This window comes from Nannospalax galili, unplaced genomic scaffold, assembly GCF_000622305.1.
Source record: "Nannospalax galili isolate Female #2095 unplaced genomic scaffold, S.galili_v1.0 scaffold87, whole genome shotgun sequence".
Classification (NCBI taxonomy): domain Eukaryota; kingdom Metazoa; phylum Chordata; class Mammalia; order Rodentia; family Spalacidae; genus Nannospalax; species Nannospalax galili.
In genome coordinates, this window is record NW_008360320.1 from 4147970 (window position 1) to 4173754 (window position 25785).

General features: G+C 35.3%; 1 protein-coding gene across 7 annotated transcripts in view; it reads left to right on the forward strand.

The window, feature by feature from the left end:
• Positions 1 to 25785, forward strand: part of Orc4 (origin recognition complex subunit 4) — a 71455-nt gene that overhangs the window by 39635 nt on the left and 6035 nt on the right. For 5 of the 7 annotated variants that reach the window (XM_017796115.2, XM_017796114.2, XM_008825174.2 and 2 more), the window contains 7 exons: positions 2746 to 2821; positions 3346 to 3431; positions 6680 to 6728; positions 8656 to 8807; positions 13397 to 13570; positions 20138 to 20224; positions 24567 to 24675. In XM_017796115.2, coding sequence (XP_017651604.1) covers positions 2746 to 2821; positions 3346 to 3431; positions 6680 to 6728; positions 8656 to 8807; positions 13397 to 13570; positions 20138 to 20224; positions 24567 to 24675 — 733 coding nt within the window. The remainder of the gene's footprint in view (positions 1 to 2745; positions 2822 to 3345; positions 3432 to 6679; positions 6729 to 8655; positions 8808 to 13396; positions 13571 to 20137; positions 20225 to 24566; positions 24676 to 25785) is intronic. The other 2 variants (XM_008825175.3, XM_029559705.1) reach the window with 2 other exon arrangements.

The following is a 25785-nucleotide window of genomic DNA, read 5'->3' on the forward strand; positions in this document are numbered from 1 at the left end:
TTCTCCCATTCTGTGGGTTTTCTGTTCACTTCCCTGGTTGCCTCCTTTGATGTACAGAAGTTTTTTAGTTTGATGAGGTCCCATTTGTTGATTCTTTCCCTTGTTTCCTGAGCAATTGATGTCCGGCTTATAAAATCCTTTCCTATGCCTATATCTTGTAGGTTTTTCCCAATGTTTTCTTCTAATAGTTTCAGAGTTTCAAGCTTTACGTTGTGGTCTTCGAGCCATTTCAAATTGATTTTTGTACAGGGTGAAAGATAGGGGTTTAATTTCATTCTCTACACATGGAGATCCATTTTTACCAGCACCATTTGCTGAACATGCTGTCTTTCCTCCAGTGGATATTCCTGGTCCCTTTGTCAAATATCAGGTGGCTGAAATTGCATTTACTCATATTTGGGTCTTCAATTTTGTTCCATTGGTCTATGGGTCTATTTTTGTGCCAGTACCATGTTGCTTTTATGAGTACATATCTATTCTTTTAAAGCAGTATAACGTGATTGTACATCATGTAAGGTGAGGAACTTAGGTTTTTAATTTTATCACAATTTTTATTATTTAAAAAATATATATTGGGGGTGGCATTCAAAAAGCTAAAGTTAAGGGGCTGGAGAGATAGCTCAGCAGTTAAGAACCTTGTTCTTACAGAAGACCCGGGTTTGAATCCCAGCATCCACATGGCAGCTAACAATTGTCCATAACTCCATTTCCAGGGGATACGATGGCCTGTTCTTTTCTCTGCGGGCATTGCATGACATGGCTGTACTTACCTACATGCAGCCAATACATTCATACACATAAAATAAAAATAATAAAATAAAATAAGTAAAGTTAAATACATTGATTAATTAGAAATTTTTAAAAATATTTCAATAATTTTCAACATTTGTTTTCTTATAGTTTCTTTTGACTAAGCTTGTTTAGTTATTATGCTTAGTTGGTATAACTACTATCTTTATTGTTAAAGTTTTTAGTTATAGTTTTTCTTTGCATTTGACTTTAGTGACACTTTCTTTTCTCATAAAAGAACTGTGTAACATATACTTTTGAGGTTATTTTACATAGCTTTCAGAGTACCTGGAACTTGTAGTCTTGCTGACAGCCCCCCCACCAATTTATATAGATTTTGCTCAATTTTTGTTTTATGGGGAAATTCCTAGGACAGAATTTTCTTTTTTCATTTGTAGATTATCTAACTAAAAATTACAGTCCTACAAATCCCAAAGCTCACTGGCTTAAGAGAGTATAAGTTGGTCTTGCTTTATGTTCATTATAAAGCATACATAACCCATAATATCAGTAGTGGGCAGATCCAAAGACACAAACTTGTGTTTAAATAAATTCACTAAAGGAGTGCTGAAACTTTCTTGATACTTTCATAGAATGAATGTTATAAAACCTTGTACAACTACGTAGTATGTTCTTTAACGGATTTGAATAGATTTTTATTACTTCACTTACAGTGATTCATTTAATTGAAACAAAATCAGCCAAAGAAAATATAAATGTCAGTGAAATATAAGAGACATAGGGATAGGGCACAATGAAAAACTTTTTCAAATATTTTGAGGGAGCAAGTTTGTATCTGAAAATCTACCCTTGTGATAGAGTCTGAACTGATCTAAAGGCAGAGAAGTGCCATCATACCTCAGAATGTTCTTTATTGTTACTTCTCACCTGGGTCACTACTACTAATATGACAGTTGAAACTGGAGATTGTTCACTTTTGAAAAGACTTAAGAGGACCTATGATCTAAAAGTTCAGCTCCCTGTCCTTTAAAAACCATAAAAATATGCCAAAAATCGTTGGTACATACAGTATTCTAACTATTCTAATATTTGGAGAGATTATCCTTTATTTTTCATTTGAAAATGCTAGATATAGTCACTAAAAAACTATATGCTATTGTGATAGGGTGCTTCAATTTTTAAAAGAACATTATTCAAGTATATTGCATTGAAACCTTTAAGAAAATGTGAGGCTCATTATTGTTCAGGTTAAGATAATTATGACACTTTCTGAGTATATTTTAGTAATAATTATTATTAGTAATTTCTTCATTGCTGCCTTTATCCTGTTGGGATTTTGTCATTTGTTTGTGAGACTAGGGTTTCCCTTTGCTGATGCTGGCCTTGAGTTCACTTTGTTCTTGATCCTTGAATTTCTGATTCTCTTGCTTTTACCTCCTGAGTGCTAAGATTACAGGCTTACTCCGCAACATCCAGCTAATTTTCTTTAATATGATTTTTATATGTACATAGTCATGAAGAGAGACTGTCTCTTTTTCGGCTTAACTACTTGTTATTTTTTATTTCATTTCATGATATTATGCAAAATATTTAAAAGTATTCTATAGGATTTGTCATATTGGGGAGCAAACTTTTTATAACCATTTATCATTATTCATTTTTTAAAAATAAATTTTAACTGGTTTCAGTGCTACTTAGTAGAGCAAATGTTCTTGATATGTAAAATATACTGAGACATGAAGATCATAAGGAATAGTTTAATATGACATGTAGAGAAATTGTTCTTTTAAAACTTTAGCATTGGTTCTAAACTTTAGTTTCCATAGATTGTAGTATCGGTTGCAGCTCAGATGTAATAGGTTCTATCTATTTTGACCTTTTAGTTATAAGGTACTTTATTTGTTAATGTTCTGTTCTTAGCATTCATAATTTTCAAAGCAACTATTGCTTCCTTTCATCTTTTCCCTGTAAACATTTTTTTTAATATTTCTGTAGTTAATAAATCATGCTTTGAAAGAACTCATGGAAGTAGAAGAAGTGAGTGAAAATGTGTTACAAGTTCACCTCAATGGTAAGTGTATCATTATTTTGCCGTTAGAAATGGTGTAAACTATGTAGGTTTTCATATTATTAAAACAGTTCACTTGTATGTTTTAAATCTGTACAGATATTTTTAAAGATAATGACCTCTAGCATACCATATACATACACAGTAAATTTAAAAATTAAAGGAAGTATACAAGGACTTTTTTTAAAGTCTTTTCATCTTAAAGTATTGCCATCTCCAAGGAAACATGTTCTTTTCTTTAGTAGTACTGGCTGACTTGAAGCTTGCTATGTAGACCAGGCTGGCCTTGAACTAACAGAGAGATTCTCTGCCTCTGCCTTACAAGTGCTGGGACTAAGACGTCCACACCATGCTCAACCCCAAATGTTTTTCTGAAAAGGAAGTACTAGGAACTAACAGAATGTTTTATTTTCTTTCTAATTAAATTTTAAAAAGCACTGGAAAGTGTGCTTGCCTGGAGAATGATCTGTGTCAAATACTTGCTTCATTTTAATTTAGATAACTTTATGAATTATGCTGAATTTCAGGACTGTTGCAGACCAGTGACAAAATTGCTCTAAAGGAGATCACAAGACAGTTAAGTTTGGAAAATGTAGTTGGAGATAAAGTTTTTGTAAGTATCATTTCAGTTATTAAATAAGTTTCTAAGTAAACTCTGTATAGCATAGATATTTTAATATTTATGGAAAGTTAGGGTAGGGATTTATATATTCTAAACTGCTAGAAGTAAGATTTTTATCATTAAGATATATAATTATAAGAATACATTTAGTCGGGCTGGAGAGATGGCTCAGTGGTTAAGAACACTGGCTGTTCTTGCAGAAGACCTGGGTTCGAATCCTAGCACCCACATGGCAGCTAACAACTGTCCGTAACTCCAGTTCCAGGGGATCTGACAGCCTCTTCTGTCCTCCACAGGCATCGCATGACACAGATGCACTTACCTACGTGCAGGCAATACACAAATACACATAAAATAAAAATAATAAAATATTTTTTAAAAATGTAGTCATCAAGCTTTGACTTTTGGAATTGTTTTTTATGTATGAATTATAGTAGCTGACAACTCTGTGGGTCTTCTGAGGTTGTACCTTAATGAGATAAATACTCTTGATTCCTTAGAAATAAATCTTTGTTTATTAAGGAGAAATATATTCCTAATCTTCTGAGACTTGTGTAGTAACAGAAATATAGTAGAAGATATGCTGACTCTGAAGATGGTAAAGTGGTGTGCCTCTTCCTTACTAGGGTTTTGTTCCTTCATGGTCTTGGGCTATTGGGCTCCTGAGTATCTCTGAATTTTATATTTTCTTGCATTACATCAGCTTTATTTTCTTATATGTGCTTCAGGAGTATTCTAAACAAGGAAATATTAAATTTCATGTTGTTTACAAATACTTTGATAGATGGTAATGAATTGTATAAATACGTGTATCACATTTTTAGAAGTGTATCCAAAATTCATCAAGAACCTTAAAATCTCAAGACACTGATAATCAATAATTTAAACTGAAGTATTCTGAATTTTTCATTAAACTTTTTGCCTGTTACCTAACTTATGACCTAAGAAAAATTTTAATTCATGTCCTAATTTTCATGTGGAAGCTACCCATCCTCAGAATGCATATGCTTTGAAGTGAGATATTTGTGTTCCAAGTTCATTTTCTGGCTGGTTTTCTGCACCCTTGTCACCCTCGTAACTGTTGGCTCTGTGCTTCAGTGATTAGACTGTAGTTGGGTGTTAAGCCTTTTAACATTAGGATTTCATTCTTGAATAGTTATCTATGAAAAGTTGAGCCAACCATGTCCTCTTTGCCTACTCTGCATGTTGTGGAACTGTAAACTCAAAATGTCCCTTGTATAAATAAAATGTTTTTCCTTCTATTTAGAATCCAGATTCTAAGCAAATAGCCTACTATTTGATCTAAAGAAGTTCCTATTAGATTCACTTTGGCTTTTGATTTTGAAAGAACCTAGATAACTGTTTTTAACATTCCTAAATGAACATATTTGTACTGACTTATGTGAAGTAATAGAAGGTATAGTTAAGTTCCTTTATTACCGTATTCTAATTACCATTATTTTCAGCATGACTTATAATCAACAGTTTGTATCTGTAGATTTTGCATCTGTATATGCACCCTACTACAAACTGAAAATATTCAAGAAAAAGTTGTGTTTATACTGAACCTGTATAGACGTTAAGCTTTTGTTTTTATTCCTTAAACAATACAGTATAAAAGCTATTATATTTGGATAGCAGTATATTACATTAGGTATTGTGAATAATGTGGGGATGATGGAGAGTGTTGCATACTTAATTTGTAAATAATCTGTCTTTTTATATATAGGAATTGAGCATCCATACCTTTAGGTTTCCTTGGGTGGGGGGGGGGGTTGTCTAAGAACCAGTCCTCCAAAATAACAAGATTATTAGCTTAAATCCTCCATTTCATATATTAGGCATCTATGTTGGAGAGACCATAATTAGCTTGCCTAAGGTCATAAAATTGTAAAGGCTGGACATAAAAAACAAAAGTCACTTAGCCCAGAACTTTACTGTATTAATATACTTTCAGCAAATACATGTATAAATACATCATGCAGCTATACATGCATATCTAATTTCATTATATATGTATAATTAATGATGAAATATGTTTTTTTTAACAAAACTAGAAGACAAGGTATATTTGAGTAACTGGCCACTAATTTCCAAACAGATTATCTCTATGAGCCATTGTTGCAGTATGGTAACATCATGTGATGAAAACTACTGTTTTGGAAAAAATCCATTTATACTAGGCTGGCAAGATGACTGCGGGTAGAGGCACTTGACAACCTGAATTTATCCCCAGGACCCACTTAGAATCAGCTTCTGCAAATTGTCCTCTGATCTCTTCGCACACACTGTGCTACATCCTAAATAAATATGTAAAGCAATAAATGTAAAAAGCTTTATTAAATCATTTATGCTATTATAGCAGATCTTTCAGTTGGCGAACAAACCAAGTGAGTTTCTTTTCTCTTTTGTGTAGTTCCTCAAATTTAAAGTTGTCTATATCCTAATATACCTGAGTGAAATAAAAATTGATTATTTTAATGAAAAATATTTTGGTAAGCATGGTGGTGTATGCCTTTAATCACAGTAGTCAGAAGGCAGAGGCAGGAGGATCTCTGTGTCTAAGGCAGCCTGGCCTAAATAGTGAGTTCCAGTCCAAACAGGGCTACATAGAAAGACCCTGTCTCAAAAAAGAAAAATGTTTTAATGAAACTTCTATCCAAAGTCTGGAATATCTGGATAATTTACTTGTTACTCTTAATTTTTTTCTACAATATTTAGTTTGTATTCAAAAGTAGTTTTGATATATTCCAAATAAATATAGTCAGTTTGATGTAGTAAATATAAATTCTTAAGTGGCCTCTTGAATATTATAGTATTTAATATTTCAAGTAAATTCTTTATCTTTTGGATCTCATTTAAACTTACTAAGTTCTTTGTTGATACACATTAATTTGAGACTTGGAGGAGCATGTTGTATTTAAAGATACAAAACGGAATACATTTCTCCTCCAGCTGTATTTAGAATTTAGCAACCCTCTTAAGAGCTATACTCAAATAAATTTAACATTTTTACTAGTATTTTCAGAAGATAGAAAATTCACACATGATGTAGTATTGTCATCCTCAGTGCTATACTTTTGCAACTTTTAGGTTTTGAATAGTTAATGCAGAAATAATGAGCTGAGAATATGATCAATAATGAATTCACTAGTAAAAACAATGCATATTTTTTATATAAAATCTGAAGATTCAACCCTCTTCATTTCACTAAACTTCAGTCATTTTTTATTATTCAGGGAACCTTTGCTGAAAACCTTTCGTTTCTTCTGGAAGCCTTAAAAAAAGGTATATTTCAAGTATATATATAAAAAAAATTGATCTTTAGTGGCTGGAGAGATGGCTTAGCATTTAAGAACACTGTTCTTGTGGAAGACCCAGGTTCGAATCCCAGCACCCACATGGCAGCTAACCACTGTCTGTAACTCCAGTTCCAGGGGTTATGACAGCCTCTTTTGTCCTCTACAGGCATTGCACGACATGGGTGCATTTACCTACATCCAGGCAATACCCAAATACACATAAAATAAAAATAATAAATTTTTTTTTAAAAATTGATCTTTAGAAGTATCAAAAGATACTTATGCTGAACTTGACTTTTTCCTGATTATTAAGGAAACACAGGTTTTTACAAAAAAGAATAAACTGATTATTATTGTAATACTGCCGCTGTAATAGTGATTATATCAACGTTAGGTTTCTTTTAATCATCTGCCACGTATCAGTGATATAGATATATTAATACAACTTTCTTAGAAGAATAAAATCACTACCTGTGAGATGGCTCAGTGAGTAAAAGTGTTTGCCACACAAGCCTGTTGACCTAAATCCAGTCTCTGGAATATATAATAGAAGGAGAGAACTAACTTATGAAAATTGTCTACTGACCTCCATGCACTCTCCATAGCGCATGTGTACCATGGCACACATGTACCTGCACTCATACATCATTCACAGCACAATAATAAGTTTAAATATAAAAGAATAAAGTAACCTTTATTCACTGTACTTGGGAGATAGAGGTAGGAGGATCACGAGTTCATGACAGTAAGCAAATAATAAGACCATGTCTCAAACAAAGGAATAAAATAATTTTACCTATTATTTGGTAGCCATTTAGTTCTCTTAACTTCTGTTATATAAAGATGCTATAATGGTTACAGATGTTTATCCACATATTTGCTCAGGTAAGTTTAATCGATAGAATTCTGGGTTAAAGAGTACCATGTTGAAATGAGTATTGCTTCACTACCTTTTAAGCATGTTTGAGAGTACTGTTTTTCTTCTGAGACTTCAAAGACAGTTACTGATTTTCATCTTTGAATGTCTAATAGAAAAAAAGCCAAGTTTTTTTCCTTTGAATAATTTTTGTTGTTTAATTTGCGTGGATTTGTTAGTGGTGGTGCTAACCGTTTCATGATTTTATTGACCACTAGTATTTCCTACTTTATTGCCTGTTCTTTATTTTGACAGTGCTTGTCTCATACTTATTTATGGGGCTTCTTATGCTTTTATTTTTTCCTTCTTGCCTTAAATTTTTTAATACTTCTCAGCTAAATAGAAGTTTTTAGTTTTTACATAATTGCCTCTGTCTAGTGTTTTTTTTCAATCTTTCAAATAATGAAAACATTCACCAGTGTTCCCAGTTAACACACATATTTCTAATGTAATTTTGCTCATGATTGAACTGTTAAATCTTGGTTTTAAGGGAATATTAGTGATTTTGATTGTACAGTGAATGTTTGGAAAAATTGTTTAAATGAAAAAATACATTGGACATTTCTACTAATTAGACACATCTTTTTTGAAGCAGTAGTTTTTGTTCTTAGTGACTTTCTTTATATTCTAGGCTAAAAGTTTCCAAATTCTATATAGGTATTGAAAGCCTTTTGAAAGGTACTGAAAAGTCAGTTTTTTAATTATTAAAGAATAATTACACTGAAGTAATTATGCAAATGACTTTTCTTTCTTTTCATCAATACACTGCTAGAGTCCTGTAACTATACTATCAGCTGCTTGGCGGCAGTAGAGGCTGTATTTTTGCAATGAATAATTTTTCTACGTATGAATGAGCCTGCACTGGTAAATGTCTTTCCCAAACTAAGTTATCAGTATGTATTTGTTGATTTGAATTTTAAAAACTGAATTGTAGCAGTTTAGAAATTTAAGAGTTGATCTAATTACTTTTTAATATAAAGTTCTCAATTTATCGTAGGTGATCGCACTAGCAGTTGCCCAGTGATCTTCATATTAGATGAATTTGATCTTTTTGCTCACCAGAAAAACCAAACACTCCTCTATAATCTTTTTGACATTTCTCAATCTGCACAGACTCCAGTAGCAGTTATTGGCCTTACGTGTAGATTGGTAAGTCTTTCCATTCTAAAATGGTCATTATAGCAAGGTGAGGTGGAACATACCTTTGATTCCAGCACATGGGGGGTCTGGGGCATAGGCAGGCAGATATCTGTAAGTTTGAGGCCAGCCTGGTCTATATAGTGAGTTTTAGGGCAGCCAGAACTAAATACAGTTAGATCTTATGTAAAAAGTTACTGTCATGGTCCATTTTCACTTGTGTGGGTTATTATTAGATACTTTGAAATTGTTTTACCAGTTCATGGTACATTCATCCTGCTTTTCACAAATTGAGGAAAACAATGAAAGAATTGTTCTACATACCTTTAAGTAAAATTACCAAATAAAAAAACAAATACTAAGAAGATTCCTGCCTTAGCAAGTAAAATCACTTACATAATACCATTGATGCTTTATAACAATTGATAATATTTTCTGTTGCTATGCACATTGCATAATTTGGAATTTAGAACGATTTCAGCTGTATTCTGAGTGTCAGCCATCAGCTTACTTTGTGTATGCCCTTTACACACTGAATCTTGTATGCCTTCAGGCAGCTACATGGGTCTTTCTGTGTTTAAAGATTTTATTTTTCAGTTCTGAGAATTGAACCTAGGAACTTGGATGTTGGGTAACCACTCTTATCACTGAGTTACATTCACAGTCTTTTTACTTATTACTTACTGTTTTGATAGAGGAGCTCACTGAGTTGCTCAGACTATCCTTGAACTCACTGTGAGTCTCAAGCAGTCCTTGCACTGTTTATCTCCTGCTTTAGCCTCCTCAGTAGCATATGCTACACACACACACACACACACTTTGGGTTAAAGTGGAAGTTGCACATATGTTTGACACAGTAAGATTAGGGTTGGGAGATGGCTCAGTAGGGAAAGTACCTTCTTTGTAATCATGGGACCTTGAATTTGATCTCCAGCACCCAAGTAAAAAGCCGGGAGTGGTGGCACTGAGGAGATGTGTACAAGAGGATCCAAGGAACTTGTTAGCCAGATAGTCTGGCTGAATCTGCAAGCTCCAGGTTCTGGAAGAAGCTTTTTTTTTTTTTTTTCTTTCTTTCTTTCTTTCTTTCTTTCTTTCTTTCTTTCTTTCTTTCTTTCACACCTTTGTTTATGTTGTATGTGTGTGGGGGCTTCAAGTGCGTGTCATGCCTGTGGAGGTCAGAGGGCATCTTGCAGGAGTCATTTATCTCCTTCCACCATGTGGGTTCTGGGAATCAAAAGCAGGACCTCGGGCTGTAGAACTCTGAGACCCTCTTCATTCATCCGCTACCCCCCAATCCCTCCAGACCCTCACTAATTGCTCTTTTAGCTTCTGTAAAATGCTTGGTTGCTGCTTTAGGCATGCCTAGACATGCCCTGGCATGCCCTGACCCCTGCCTGCTATCCCTCTCCCCACTTCCAGGAAACTATAGATTAAGCAAGCCCAGGCATGAAAACTTCCCTATAAGGTAAAAACAGAGACTCCTGGCCCCACAGATAACAGTCAGCACATTCCACAGCCCTGAGAATAGCACCTACCAATAAGAAACTTCCAGGGCTGCATCTTATACATCCAATCAGTTTAAAATTATGTTGGCACCCGCGCGGGCTCCTTGAACCAACCAAAATTCAGCACGGATCCATTGAGTTGGTGAGGTCTGAGAGCCCGAGTTTAAGCCCGAATAAACCATAAACCTTTGCTTTTGCATTTTGGTGTGTTGGGTCCTCGGTGGTCTTTTGGGGGTCCAGTGGATGAGGTACAACAGGGCTTGGCCTCTACCCACTGAACCAGATTACCTGAGAAACCTTGTCTTAAAAAATAAGTAGCAAGCAATTGAGGAAGCCACTCAATGTTAACCTCTGGCCTCCACATGCACATATAGACATGTACACGTGCACCAGCATATGTACACACAAAGGTCCATACCCCCTTCATGCTTCAAGGGCATTTTCATTCTTTATGAATAATTTTCCCAACTCTGTATTTCTTTTAAGTAGAATTATACTTACGTGTGTGTTTAGTTGCTTTTTATTTGTGGGGCATGGTGTACATGTGTGGAGACCAAATGACAACTTTTAGAAATTGGTTCTCTTCGTCTGGTATGTGGGTCTCAGGGATTTTACTCAGGTCTTCAGTCTTGACAGCTAGCTCCTTTATCCAGTGAACCATCCTGCCAGCTCCCAAGAGCAGTTACTTTTTTTGTTTAGTTGTTTGTTTGCTTGATATGGGGTCTCACTATGTAGCACTAGCCCTGACTGATCTGAAACTTTATATAGACCTGACTGGCCATGAATTCACAGACTCCAGCTAGTTCTGCCTAGGGAATGTTGGGGTTAAAGGCATGCACATGGCTTTAATTATCTTTCTCCTACATCTCTAAATGAATGACTACAACTTCTCCTTAGTAGAAAAAAAAAATGAGTAAATGTATATTTCTATCTCTGAATATAATCCCTTTTAATTCAGTTATTGGAACTATACTATGCTGTTGACTATTAAAAAAAAAGTTCCAGATTTTTTTGTTCCCTCTCCTGTCCTACACACTATTAGTCTTTGTTTTCTTTCTTCCTAAATGACCCATAATTATTTACAATTTTTCCTCTGTATTATGGCCTATTAACCTTTTGACTTTTTTGCTATTTTAAGGACCATTTTGCTAAATGTAATTTTTTACCTGTGGAACCACTACCCTCTTTAAAAACAATTTGTGGGAAAATCTCAATACATGTTGGAGAAAATAATATGAGACTTGAATCTCCTGCATTTTTGTGGTTCAACAATAGTTTCACTTACACTTCTTTGTCTCCCTCCTGTTATTTTGAGGCAAAAAGCAGACACCAATGTCTTATCACTAGTCACTTTTTCAGTTTATTTTCGGGAGATAAGAACTCTTCCAGGTATATTTTTCCTAATACAGCTACACTTTAAAAATAAATAGTAATTGGGGCTGGAGACATGGCTCAGCAGTTAAGAGCACTGGCTGTTCTTGTAGAGGAATCTGTTTGGTTCCCAGCACCCCCATTGCTAATAACAGACTCTCTAACTCCAGTTCCATGGGATCAGACGCCCTCTTCTGGCCTCCATGAACCCTGCTTGCAGGCAAAGCACTGATACACATAAAATAAAAACAAATCAGGAACTAGAGAGATGGCTCAGCAGTTAAAAACAGTGGATGTTCTTGCAGAGGACCTGGGTTTGATTCCCAGCACACTCACAGCAACTAACAACCATCCATAAGTCCACCTCCAGGGGATCTGGCACCCTCTTCTCACCTCCTCAGACATTGCTTAACACAGGTGCACTTAACACATGCAGGCAGTACACTTATACACATTAAATAAATAAACAAATAAATCCAAAAACAATAAATAAAAATAAGTAGTGATTAATGTTATCTAACATATCCATGTTCATATTTCAGGCAGACTTTGTTAGCATCATTGAAACTGCAATTCATTGTGGCTTTATCTAAATTGTACTGCATAACAGTTCTTCATTTCTTTTTATTGATGACTAATCTATTTGTAGGTTTATCACTTGATGGATACTTGGGTTATTTACATTTTTGCTGTTAAAAATAATACTTTATGAACGTTATTATGCACATTCTGGGGTGTTTTTTTTTAATTTGAAGTGTTTTTGTTTTATTGACGTATTACACATGAATACTAATGAATTACTAATGAATTTTAGTATAATTTTTGCTTATATCTCACAGAGAACACCTCATCAGATCCACTTTCCTCTCTGCCTTCCCAACTTCTAGCAACCTCTCAACTCTTTAACTTCATAGGAGAAAACTTTCTGTCTGCAGCATGATGTTTTCCATTCACTTTGCTGCAAATGATAGGACTTCACTCCTTATGACTAATAGTCTATTGAGAGCATGTTTATGTGCGTGTGTGTCACCTTTTCTTCACCTGTTTGTTGATTGGTCATCTCATCTAGTTTCATACCTTAGTTATTGTGAGTAGTACTCATTAAACTTGTTATAGTAGGTATCTCTTTTATATGATAGTTTTATTTTCTTTGACTATATAACCAGCAGTGTTATAACTGGATTATATGGTGGGTCTATTTTACTCTTCTTTTCAGGAACCTCCAGATGTGTTTCATTGATTTCCTTTTATTATATATCTAGGAATAGAAATTTCAAGTAAACTTTGCTGTGTTACACATCTTCCACTTCTTGAGACTCTTATACAAAATCATGAAGATGCTTAAATATAAATGATAATGATATGTTTCATTGCATTTTGTTATCTCGAATTTTTATGTGAAGTTTTCTTAATATGTACAGAATACCTTATCAATGTGCTTGATGTTACTATGACATAGAAGTGTTGATCCATAGTCACACTTTTTATAGTGGTCATTATAGGTCTTGAAATGTTACATGTTAGCTCACTATAATGGATACAGGCATTACATCATTCAAGCTTAATGATGCCTAAAAAGGACATACTTGGATTTTAAAAAATTGAAGTGCTTAACTATAGATTATAAATAAGCATTACTAATTGCAAACTGCAGTATGCCTATATAGCCTTAACATAATGTTTTTTCATACATGCATCTTATAGGGATTTCTATTTATTTTTAAGGATATTTTGGAACTCTTAGAAAAAAGAGTGAAGTCCAGATTTTCTCACCGGCAGATACATTTAATGAATTCATTTGGTTTTCAACAATATATGAAAATATTTAAAGAACAATTATCTCTACCTGCAGAATTTCCAGATAAGGCTTTTGCTGAGAAGTGGAATGACAATGCTCAGGTAACTTTTAAGGCAATAATATCAGACTATTTTATATCCACAGATCTTCTAGTGTACTAGAGGAATGCAAATAATAAAACTCTTTTTTGCTTTTTCCTGTTCTTTTTTCTTTTTCCTTTCCTTTCCTTTTTCTTTTCTTTTTTTTTTTTTTTTTTTTTTTTTTTTCTTTTTCTTTTCTGTTCTGTTCTGACAGGGTCTCCCTGTAGCCCGTGCTGGCCTGGAACTAGTTATGCAGACTATGTTGACCTGCCTTCTAAATACTGGGATTAAAGGCATAACGCTTGTCATGTCTTACTTTTTCTTGTTTAAAGGCAATTGAAATATCTTGTCTCCTAATTTATCTTAGAACTTAAACTTTATTTTTTCAGTAGTTAGTAAATTTGCATAGTTAAAATATTTTCTATGTTTTGTAAGTTGTCAACTGTGTTGGCAGTTCATGTTTATCCTGTGCATTTGTTTTGTTTCTGTTTCTCATAAACAATTTCAGCTTTTTGTCTCATTGGCTTAAATGATTATCCAGGCTTTGGCACCTCTTTTTTAAACCAGGATATCAGTCTGCTACTACCCTGCATCCCTACCCTGTTTATGTGATTTATAACATTGCAGACCTGTCTTGCATTTTAAATTTTGTTTCACATAAAGAGTTTAAGGCTTATATATGCTTTTTTTTCCATTTGAAACTTTGTTTTGATTTTTAATTCCTCACTTACATTAATTACATTTGCTTGGACAAACGACCCTGACCAAAGCAATTTAAAGTAGGGTGGGTTTATTAGGCTAAGTTTGAGGGTATGGTCTACCATGGTGGAGAAGTCTTGGAGGCAGGAGATTAAGGCAACTGGTCACATGGCATCTCCAGTCAGGAAGCAGGGAGTGATGAATGCTCCTATTTGGCTCACTTTCTTTTTTACTCAACCCAGGGCCCAGGCCATAAAATGATGCCACCCACAGTTAAGCTGGATCTTCCTATCTCGATTAATCTAAATTATCCCTTATAGACAAGCTCAGAGGCTAATCTAAATAATAATCTGTTATTGGTATACCCAGAGGCTTGTCTCCTGGGTGATTCTAGATTCTAACCAGTTGACAGTATTAACCATCACAGCTGATCTTTTGTTTGTTTGGTTGGTTAGGTTTTTTTTGGCTCTGTGTGTGTGTGTGTGTGTGTGTGTGTGTGTGTGTGTGTGTGTGTGTGGTGTTGTCATTGTCTTCTTAGTTCAGGTATACACACACACTCAGATTTTGCAAGTGATATGATAGACTTTATATTAAGATATAGTATCCTAATTTTAAGAATAGTAAGGTTTGGGTTCTCCCTTCCACCAGACTAAACTTGCCTGTTAATCAGATTTTTCAGATAATTAGGCACATTTTCTTTGCTACTATTTTGATTATAAGATCTTTCTACGGGAGCACATTCTCTATAATTAATAATCCATGTTGTACCTTGGTCTGAAATTTTACTTCAGTATCTCTGCCCCCTAGCTCCACTTCTTAGTACCTTACAGACATACCTCTTTCACAACTCCTAATCTGATAGTATTAGTCCCATAGTGTGTTTTTTATGAGGGTTTTTTTGAAAGATTTAAATGAAATCTTTGGTAATATTTAAATGTCTGTGCTTCCTCAGTGACTTTATTATTTCCTTCCTTTACTCTCTTTTCCTATGGTGACTTCACAGCCTAGGCTGCACTGTAGATCCATCTTTCCTAGCTATGTTACATTCTGAATGTGTGTATAGTCAGACCTCCAAATCCATGGGTTCGTTCTGAATCCTGAGATGCAACCACAAATGAAATTTTTTAATAAAGTAATTGCATCTGTATTGAACACATACAGCCATTTGTTATTTCCTTAATAATGCAATATGACATCTATATAATGTAACATGGTATTTATATTGTGTTATGTAGTATACTATAAGTAATCTTGTACTTTGTTTATGCACAAAATACTGTGCTTTTTAATATAAGAATTGAGTTTCTCGTATTTTGATTGTCTGTGGGGTCCTTGACCCAGTCTCCTACAGGTACCAAGAGAGGACTAGGTGTAAATAGAAGCTGATGGAGGTTACTAAGGAAGAACTGGTATAGATGACTTTAAAAGTAGATATCATATGATGATAGAGAGACTCGCCTCTGGTTTGTTACCAGGTAAAGATTTCTCTCTCTGGTCTTCTCAGAGGACAGAATTCAGCCAAGACACACATACATAGTATACATAGAACTTTTCTTTAGCAAAGTAAAGCAAAGGACAGTCTAGTCCAGAGGATACAGGCCCTTCATTAGTATGCATGTGGGACAGTTTCTGAAAGTTACTTGGCATCTTGATTTCTACTATAGTGTGAAGACCTATGCCTCCTTCAGGAGGCATACTTATTAAGACAACAGCTATAATCCTTGGTTCCCTCTTGACTAAATCCCTGCCTAACCAAGATATAAAACTACCCAGGTACAACTGCAGTTTCCCTTTTGTTACCTCAGCTGTTACTCCCTGATTACCAGATCTTAGCTTTCTAGTCTTTTTGTCCAGAACCTATATTTCCCCAACTTAAGGGGCACATGACAGGTACAAGTGTCTTATCTTTGGCAGTCTTAAAGTTTTTACAGTACAGCTAGCACTACTAGGGTTTGTGTCTCTTAATTTCTTACTACAATCATCTTGTGCTGTCTCCCTTGGGTGTGTCAATAAATAACTTCCATGGGAAAATCTGTCAGCACCATGGCCAGAATCCCTGTTCCTTATGGGGTGGGGTGAAGGTTGTGGTTTAGGGAGCTATCCTTTCTCTCAATGCTGACATTCCAGCAACTTTTTAAATTCCAGAATTAAAGTGAAAGTACTGTAGAGAGATAACAAGGTCATTTATGGAATCTCATACATGAGATATCCTCAGTACAGGCTTGAATCTGGGCATCTTGCTTAGTTTGAAGGTTTGAGTTCAGTCAAAAAGCCAGTAAACAAGCAGTGTGAGCTTAACTCAGCATGGTAATTTAAGAGAAATTTCTGAAAATATTCAAACTTCCTATTTAGCCCTATGTTACAGTGTGACAGTAAGCAGAGTAGATTCAATATCTCAACGTGGGAAATACAAGAAATCCCTGGAATAAAAGGAAATGTAACTCTTTTCTTCAATGGAAATTCTATAAAAGGATAAGTTTAAGTGGTTATTGATAGTGACCTTGTCTTCAAATCTCCTATGTTTGGATCAAGATGCAATTATTTAAAGAAAAATACCGTGAGACAAGTTTTTTTTTTTTTTTTTTTTTTTTTTTTAATGGCTCACATGTACATGATGTAGAAGCTTCTAAAAGCAAAATAAGTAACATGGAAGCATGGAAATAATACCCTTCCAATTCGAGGAGCATCAAATCAGATCTCTAAAATATAGAGGTAAATTAGGATAGTAATTACAGATTTAAATTTTAATAATCTGTTATTGGCACACCCAGAGGCTGGGTATTAAAGACATGATTTAATTTTGTGCCACATAATTTTCTTTAGTTTTCCTAAATGTTCTGATTTTACTACATCTACTTTATGAGTGACTTATTAAAAGTATACAGTAGCTAAGAGTGCAACTATTTATTTAATTAGCAACCTATTTCTTAATTTTATTTCATGCTGAAGGGCATGTTCAGTTAAGATACTTTGCTTTATTATATTAATATTCATCTTCTGTACTTCCAAAATTTATATGACCTTGCTCATTATTTATAATATGAGCAATATATTATTTATAATATAAAGGTGCACCCGTAAAGACAAACCTTCTAAAATACAAAGGTAAAAACAATAGAGAAATAATGAGTTAACTACAAAATATATTTACTGAGTATATGAAATTTCATTCCAGTTGGTTATAGTTTGTTCCTGAAATTTGGATCTTTTTGAGGTGAAAGTAAAAAAAGAAAAGTATGCCATTATAGCTCTAGAAAATATATAAATACTTAGTTTGGGGGAGGTTTGAGAGTTTTATTTCTCTTCATTTTTGTTAGAGTTTTTAGGAAATATTTTTTTATCAATTCTTTGATAATTTAATACAACGTGGCTTGATTTATTCATTTCCTGACTCTTTCCAGATCTGACACCACCTCCCTACTTCCTCCAACTTGGTGCCCTCTTTATTTGTTTTTAATGGTCCACCAACACCAAATTGTTACATGCTTCTAGGTGTAGGGTCTTCATTGGAGAGTGCATGACCTGCCCAGGATCCACACTCTTAAAGAAAACTGACCTTCTGTAATGACCCCAAAGCCATTAACTATCCATATCTCCTCTATTAGGAGTGGGGTTCTGAACCCATTCTCACTCCCTTGTAGAATGCTGACTGATTTGATCTTGTGCAGGCAACCATATCTGCTGCAAGTTGATGAGTGCAGTGGTCCTGTCATATCCAGAAGACACTGTTTCATTCTGTTTTTCCCAACTTCTGTCTCTTACAATCTTTCCACTCCTTTAGAATCTTTCTTTGAGCATTGGCTAGGCTGTAGATGTTCCATTTGTTCCTGAGCGCTCCACTGACATTTAGAGATCCTTGCACTTTGACCAGTTGTCAATTTCTTCATTAAGTAACATCTACTGTACACAGAAACTTCTATAATAGGGTCTGAGAGCTGCACTAATCTATAGGTAGAGAGATATAAATTTAGAGGACAATTCGATACTATATCCATTTTGAAAAATAATAGTACTGGGCTTACCCCTGGAGCCTGTCAGTTCCCCAACCATGGGCTTTTGGCTAGATTTCCAGTGCCAGGCATGTGTCCTCCTGCAAAACTGATCTAAATCCAATCAGAGAGTGGTTGGTTACCCCCATACTGTTTGTACCACTGTTATACCCATGGGCATACTTGCCATACTGGTCATTATTTTGTTGGCTTTTTTTGTTTGAGTCTTGTTTTGTTTTCATTTGGTAGGGAAAATGACTGCCCTTAGAATATAGAATGACTCCTTATTCCATGCAGATAACTTTTGAAAAACAATGCCAGACTATATCTTTCTTGACAGTGTCACCTCTGAATTTACTCTTTTCATCTAATCTCTTAATCCAGTGCTAAGTGTTTCTTACCTTCTGTTGAATCCCAATTCACTAGAATCATTTGGCTTTTTTAGAGCTTGCTTGAGCAAAGAACCCTATTGGTCTCCAAATAACTATCCATTATCTACTTCTCAAAATACCCTAATTTAGTTTTACAAAATGTTTTACATTTATATTACCTCCCTCCTGAAGTTTCTTCCCTTGTGTGATGCCTAATCTTCTTTGTCAACTTGACTGAATTTAGAATCACTGTAGAATCACACATAGGCATATATGGAATCTATGGAGGATCCATCCTGAATGTGGATAGCACCGTTCCGTGGATGAAGTCCCATTCTGAATGAAAAAGAGATATAAAGGTAGAAAGTGAACTGAGCACTATTATTTCCCTCCTCTGATCACTGATACAATGTGACCTACTGCCTCAAGCTCTTGTCACCATGCCTTCCCCACCACATTGGAGTATACTCTCAAAACCAGGAGTCAAAACAGGCCCTCCCTTAAGTTGCTTTTTGTCAGGTGTTTTGTCACAGAAACAAGAAAAATAATGAATACACCTTATTTTTTCTAGATTTTTCTTGTACAGCCTTCCACACTTTAGCATTTATCTTTCTTTGCTCTTTACTTTCTCTACTTCTTTGATATTGATAACCCAGTTCTCACTTCTTTATCATATCTCACCCTTTACGGAAGTTTCTTTCCCCTCTCCCCATAGTTCATCTTTGTTTTAAACTTTTCTTCCTTACCGATGGATTCTTCATCAGATATGTCTTCTTCTCCCTTTACAGTTGTATTTGGCTCCAATTAGGCTTTCCTTGTGTTGCCATACTATTCCTTTGTACATGACTGCACTTGGTGTTGTATGATTTGTATTTTTATCATATTTGTTATAGGATGATTCTCTATGTGTCCTAGTTACTTTCTCTTGCTGTGATAAAAAAAACACTGACCAAAACCAACTTGGGAAGGAAGCGGTTTATTTAGCTTATAATTCCCAGGTCATAATCCATCACAGAGGAAGTCTGAGCAGGAACTCAAGGTAGTCCAGGAACCTGGAGGTTGAGCTGAAGCAGAGACCATGGAAAAATATAGCTGACTGGCTTGCTTCTCTGGCCTGTGCTCAGTCTACTTTATTACACACCCAAGAACCACCTGCCCAGGAGTAACACCACCAGCAGTGGGTTGGACCCTCCTACATCACTCAGTAATCAAGAAAATATCCCATAGACATGACCACAGGCCAGTCCAGTAGGGGCTTTTCCTCAGTTTTGAGGTTCCCTCTACCTGGGTGGATCAAGTTGACAACTGAAGCTATCCATCACATTATGCCATCATCGTCCTACATTGCTCCTGTTCGTAATGCCTCATAATTCTCCCATTGCTTTCTCTTTTTCCTCTTTTCTGTTGTGCTTCATTTTGTTTGTCCCACTAATAAGACTGTATTTTTTCCCCTTACTGGATTTGAAATTTGGAATTAAACTGATTTCCTTAATTTTGATTGATTGATTGATTTATTTATTATTTTTTAGTGTCTATTAGAAGACCTAACTGTGCGTGAAGTCCTACAGAAACATTTCAATGTCAGCAAAAACCTGAGATCCTTACATATGCTGCTGGTCTGTATTTTTAATATATATTTATGTTTTACTGATACCTCAAAACAAAAAATTACATATTAATAGAATACCTTATGTTTTAATATATACTTACACATAGTGTAATGTATAATCAGGTTAAATGTGTCCTTAAATATTTATCATTTCTTTTTGCTAACAGATTTTTAAATCCATTCTTGCTTTTTTTAAATGTCCAGTGTGTTGTTATTATGTATAGTTACAGTAGAGTACACTGGCCCACCAGGGCTTCTTAATCCATTTTAACTGCACTTAATACTCATTGATCTAACTTTTCCCATGACTTATTTCTCTCCTGCCCTCCCCAGCCTTTGATTATCAACATTCTACTCTCAGCTTCTATGATACCAGCTTTTTTAGATTCCACATACGAGTAAGATCAACATGTGATACCTGTGTTTCTGTGCCTGTTTTATTTCACTTTACATAATAATGTCCAGTTCCTTCTATGTTGTTATATGAAAATGTCATTCTTTTATTGCTAATATTCCATTGAGTATATTTAATACATGTTCTATATCCATTCGTCAGTTCATAGTCCCTAAGTTTTTATTTCATGGCTGTTGGAAAGTATATGGTTGTTAACATGGTAATGCAGGTATTCATTGACAACTCATTTTGTTTTCCATTGAGTATATATCTAGTAATGGGGTTACTAGATAATTTTTTGTTTTTAAGTACCTCCAGCTGTTTTCCATAGTAGCTATACTAATTTATATTCCCACCAATAGTATATAAGAGTGCTATTTACACTTTAATGTGAAACTTTTAAATATATAGGTGCATTTTAGGAGAAATAACATATTTGCTACTCTGGGTATGCAAATATTTGAATATAGTGCACAGTTCATTTTATTTTGTTCCTGTTTACTTTCATCTATACTTTATAATTATGCAACACAGATCCAATACATATTTCGAGTATATAATACTTAAGTGTTTAATTTCTTTGGAGTAGCTGTAAATGTTATTTTGGGGCGGGGGTCTTTTTGAGACAGGGTCTCCCTGTAGCCCCAGCTGCCCTGGAACTCATTATGTAGACCAGGCTGGCCTTGAACTCACAGAGATCTGCCTGCCTCTGCCTCCCAAGTGCTGGGACTACAAGCGAAATGGTATTTTTAAATTTTAGCTTTAGCATTTGTATTGTTGATATATGGAAACGTCGATTTTTGTGTGTTGATCTTGTGTTCTGCATGCAGTCTTGCTGAACTCTCAGATTGTTTTTAATATTTTTTTTTACTATTATTTTTTTTTTTTATGTATATGAGTGTTATGCCTGCATGTAGGTAAGTGCACCTGTGTCGTGCAATGCCTGCAGAAGACAGAAGAGGCTGTCACATCCCCTGGAATTGGAGTTACAGATAGTTGTTAGCTGACATGTGGGTGCTGGGATTCGAATCCAGGTCTGCAGGAACAGCCAGTGTTCTTAACCACTGAACCATCTCTCCAGCCCCAAACTCTCGGAATTTTAAAACACAGATTTCTTGGTTGTTAACCTGAGCCTTTAAAGGCTGAGATATTCTTCCAGCACTAAAAATAGATTCTTTGGGATTTTCTGAGTGAACAGTGAGGTTATCCATAGATGGGAACAGTTTTATTTTTCCCATTCTAATCTTTTATTTTTCTTACCTTATTACCCTGGCTAGACTGTCTACCAGTGTTGACCCAGATTGGTAGAAGTGGACATCTTTCTTATTGCCAATAGAGGAGGAAAGCATTCAGTATTTTAGTATGAGATAGGATTTTAACTAGTAAGTTTTTTTAATACATGTTCATTATCAAATTCCTTCCTTATCGTCATTTGTTGAGTTTATTTTGAATGGCCTTAGATTCTTGTCAAATGTCAGATCCATTGAGATGATACCTGTGCTGGAGCATCAGTGTCAGTTTGAGCTGTCAGCTTGACATACCTGGGAAGACTAACCTCATTTGGGGAATTTCCTCTATAAACCACATAAGCCTTTTTATCCAAGTAGGTCAGTGTTGATCACAGCAATAGAAAGCTAACTGATAACAATCCTCTATACCTTTTCTTTAATTATTGACATGTTAGAGTGCACTGTTGTTTGTTTGTTTGTTTGTTTGTTTTTAATTTCTCTTCTTGGACAGAGCAGGGCATGCAAAGATGCACATGTGGAGATAAGAGGAAAATTAAAGGGAGTTGATTTTTCTCCTTCTACCATATGGGACCAGGGAGTAAACTCAGGTTGTCAGGCTTGGCAGCAAGCATCTTTACACACAAAACCATTTTGGCCCCTACATTGATTTTTGAATATCAGATCATCCTTGCATACCAGGAACAGATTCCATTTGGTCCTGATCTTTTACTATATAGTTCTGTCTTAAGCTTAAATGGTGTCAGTGTTAATCAAGAAATAATTTCTCTGAATGTTAGTACACTTCCTTGACCTATAGTATTTTGTATTAATCTAATATTTCTAGAAAATTATCTATGACCATGTCTTTTAGGGAAAAAAAAAAAAAAAAAAAAAAAAACCTTCCATGAGTTTCTGGTCATTTTCAGTAATAGTCATGATTGTGACCATTTATTGATTGAGTAGCACATCTACCAGGTAATATTTTTCCTACATAACATCTGGCCTTTCAGTATTTTTTCCCTTTATCCTTACTCGTTTTATTCTTCCCCTTGAAGAAATTGAGAGTCCTGTGAGTTAAATATCTTGTACCCAGCTGGTAGGTGGCAAAGCAGTGACTCAGCACTAGGCTCTTTTGTTAGAAGCTCATGGTGTGCTTCACTGTATTGGTTCTATGTCTTAGTTACTGATTCTTCTTCCCTATTCCTGTTTTTACTCAAGTAATGTCTTTCTCCATTTAAACTTTCTATCTCATTAATTTAACTCCCCCCTACCCATCAAAAGTATATTGTCATTTCTAACATTTTGGCTAGAATGAATCTATAGATTAAGAATTTTTAGGTTAAAAATACTTGTGTATGTGTGGATGGATGGGTGGGTAGATTCATCCATATCCCTATATCTCACTATCATGGAACAACCATCATACTGCTAGTTTTCTCTTCTGTTCTTTAATTTCGTGAAAGTAATTTTGAACTCTTTGTGAAATTGTTCACTCATCTCTTTTGATTCTCTTCTATGAAGCTCTTTCTGTATTACAGATTTTTAGTCCAGGGAAATACAGATTAATGGTCCATTTAAAGTTTATTTTTCTGTTAAGCTAGTGAATGTGGGAGGTATAGTGTTTGTGATTATAAAAGATTATTTCTGTTGGTAATGTATATGTGCTTTGGAAGAGCAATCTGTCTAGTTACATGAGGATGCATAGGACAACGTGATCTTTTAAATGCAGCCTTGTTTATAATTATAAAAATGGAAATGTAATTAGATCGATAGGAAATGAGTAACTGGGTATACACAAAGAAATATAACAGAAAATGGGTTCTGAAAACAGAATGTATTGTTTATAGAAAACATGAAAGTTATTGTGTCATCTAATACCTACAGTGTCAAAGTATAAAGTAGGATTTTAAAGATATTCATGGCTGTTTTTATATGACAAAGGGTGGAGTCTAATCAAGAGCACACTGTATTCAGCTCTACAAAATTATATTTTAAGCATAAAAGTATTGTAGATAAATTATTTTGGTCCTTTTTAGTATATTAAATATTACATGGTAAATGGACAAAGAGAGAAAAGCAAACACCTACTGTGGCCTGAATCCCATTAGTATAGAAGTGAAGTTTCCAATCTCTTGTGCTTTAAACTAAGGCCCATCTGAATTGCACATTTAACCTTGTACTGTACATTTGTGTCTGCTATGCCTGCAAAGGCTATATAACTTATATTAAACATACAAAGTACTTGAAAAAAGTGGAATAGATAAAATTGAGCTTAGTCATTAGCTTAAGGAAAACTACATGAAAAGATAATTGTATCTAAAGGTATCTGAGTTATTTGGTTTTTTTCTAACCAAAATTGCTAACTTCTTGTTGACACTTTACAAGTTAAAAATGAATGTAAAGCATAGATATTCTTTTGAGATTTGTCTCTGGGTTTTGATTAGTGCTACTTTCTGTTTCTTATTATCCTACTTTTAAATTATCCTACTTTGGGAAAGTAAATAAATATAAATATATAATAAATAAATATAAATAAATGAATTGATAGAGACAGCACCACATAAACTGAAGTACAGCATTTTAATAGACCTAAATTTGAGATTAACTTTCTCAAATCATTAATGTTTACCTTCCAGTAAGAATAAACTATACGAATTAGGAAACTTTGCTCCATAGTATCTCCAGAGTCTTTAAGCAGATTGTTTTTTTAATCCATATTTCCTTAGATGCTTGCTTTAAATCGAGTAACAGCATCACACCCGTTTATGACTTCAGCAGATCTGGTGGAGGCACAGCAGCTATGCAGCATGGATTCTAAAGCAAGTATCGTACATGGTGAGAAAGCCGCTTGTCTTTTTGTAAATTTTGGGCTTTTAAGTTTGAATTTAGATATGTTTTCCAAAATTGTAATTAGTATTGGGCCTGGTGCTTTGTATACAGAATACTTTAAGTACACAAAGCTTTTAATCAGTCCTTTACAGAGTGCGGGGGATTCGAGCCTGCGACCCCTGCGCGAGGATGACTGGGGATGAGTAAGCACGCCATTTGCCAGCCCTTGCCGCCCCCAGCACCGGGGAACAATCAGGCGCAAAGGGGAGTCTAGTCAAGCAGGAGCTCATTTATTGCAGGTGTTACAGAGCTTATAAAGGCATCTGGAAATCCCCCTCCCCCCTCAGGGTGTATCTTAAGGATGATCACGCTCTGGTCATGCACTCCTCAGCAGTGCAGAAGTATCTGTCAGACTTTCAAAACAAGTCAGGTCGCGCCCCAGTAACTTCCACTCGGACCTCTGCAAGGCGGGGCCTTTAGGTCCCCACATCTCCCCCTTTTATTTCATAAGGCTGGACTGACTTTATTTAATGGGTTACCCATCTCATAGGTGGCTCCCTGAGGAGAGATTGGCTATCTCCTTCCTCTAATCTTATGTGTTTTTGCCTGTCTTAGGTTGTGTCACCTCTGACCAAGCCTTGCCCGTCATTGGACCATGCACCTGGCCGTGTGCATGTCCTGTCTTAGGAGTGCTTGTCATGGGACATCTTACCCATCCTTGGCTAAAAATGCGTCATGATTAAGGGCAGCCACGTGGTTAATGCCAGCCTATGACGGTCTTAGTCTCTGCCTAACTCGGTTAGCCAAGTGTGGGCAACCGGAGGGGGTAAATTCCTGGGGGAGTCCGTAATCATTAGGTGGACTGTGGCAGTTCCAAGGGTCCTCTGTCGCCGAATTTCTGGTAAAGACACTTAAAGATAAGCATTATCAAGAGAAACAAAGCAAGTCATGGTGTAGGACAAGTTGAAATACTTCTGAGACCATGTACATTTTAGCCAATCAGCCAGTTGTCAAAGAGGCTGACTGGCAATGAAGCCAAGGAACTGGGTCCTTCACCTCAGATGGATATAATTTTGTCTCATGAACTATTGTCCATGGACCGTCATGCTAGTCAGT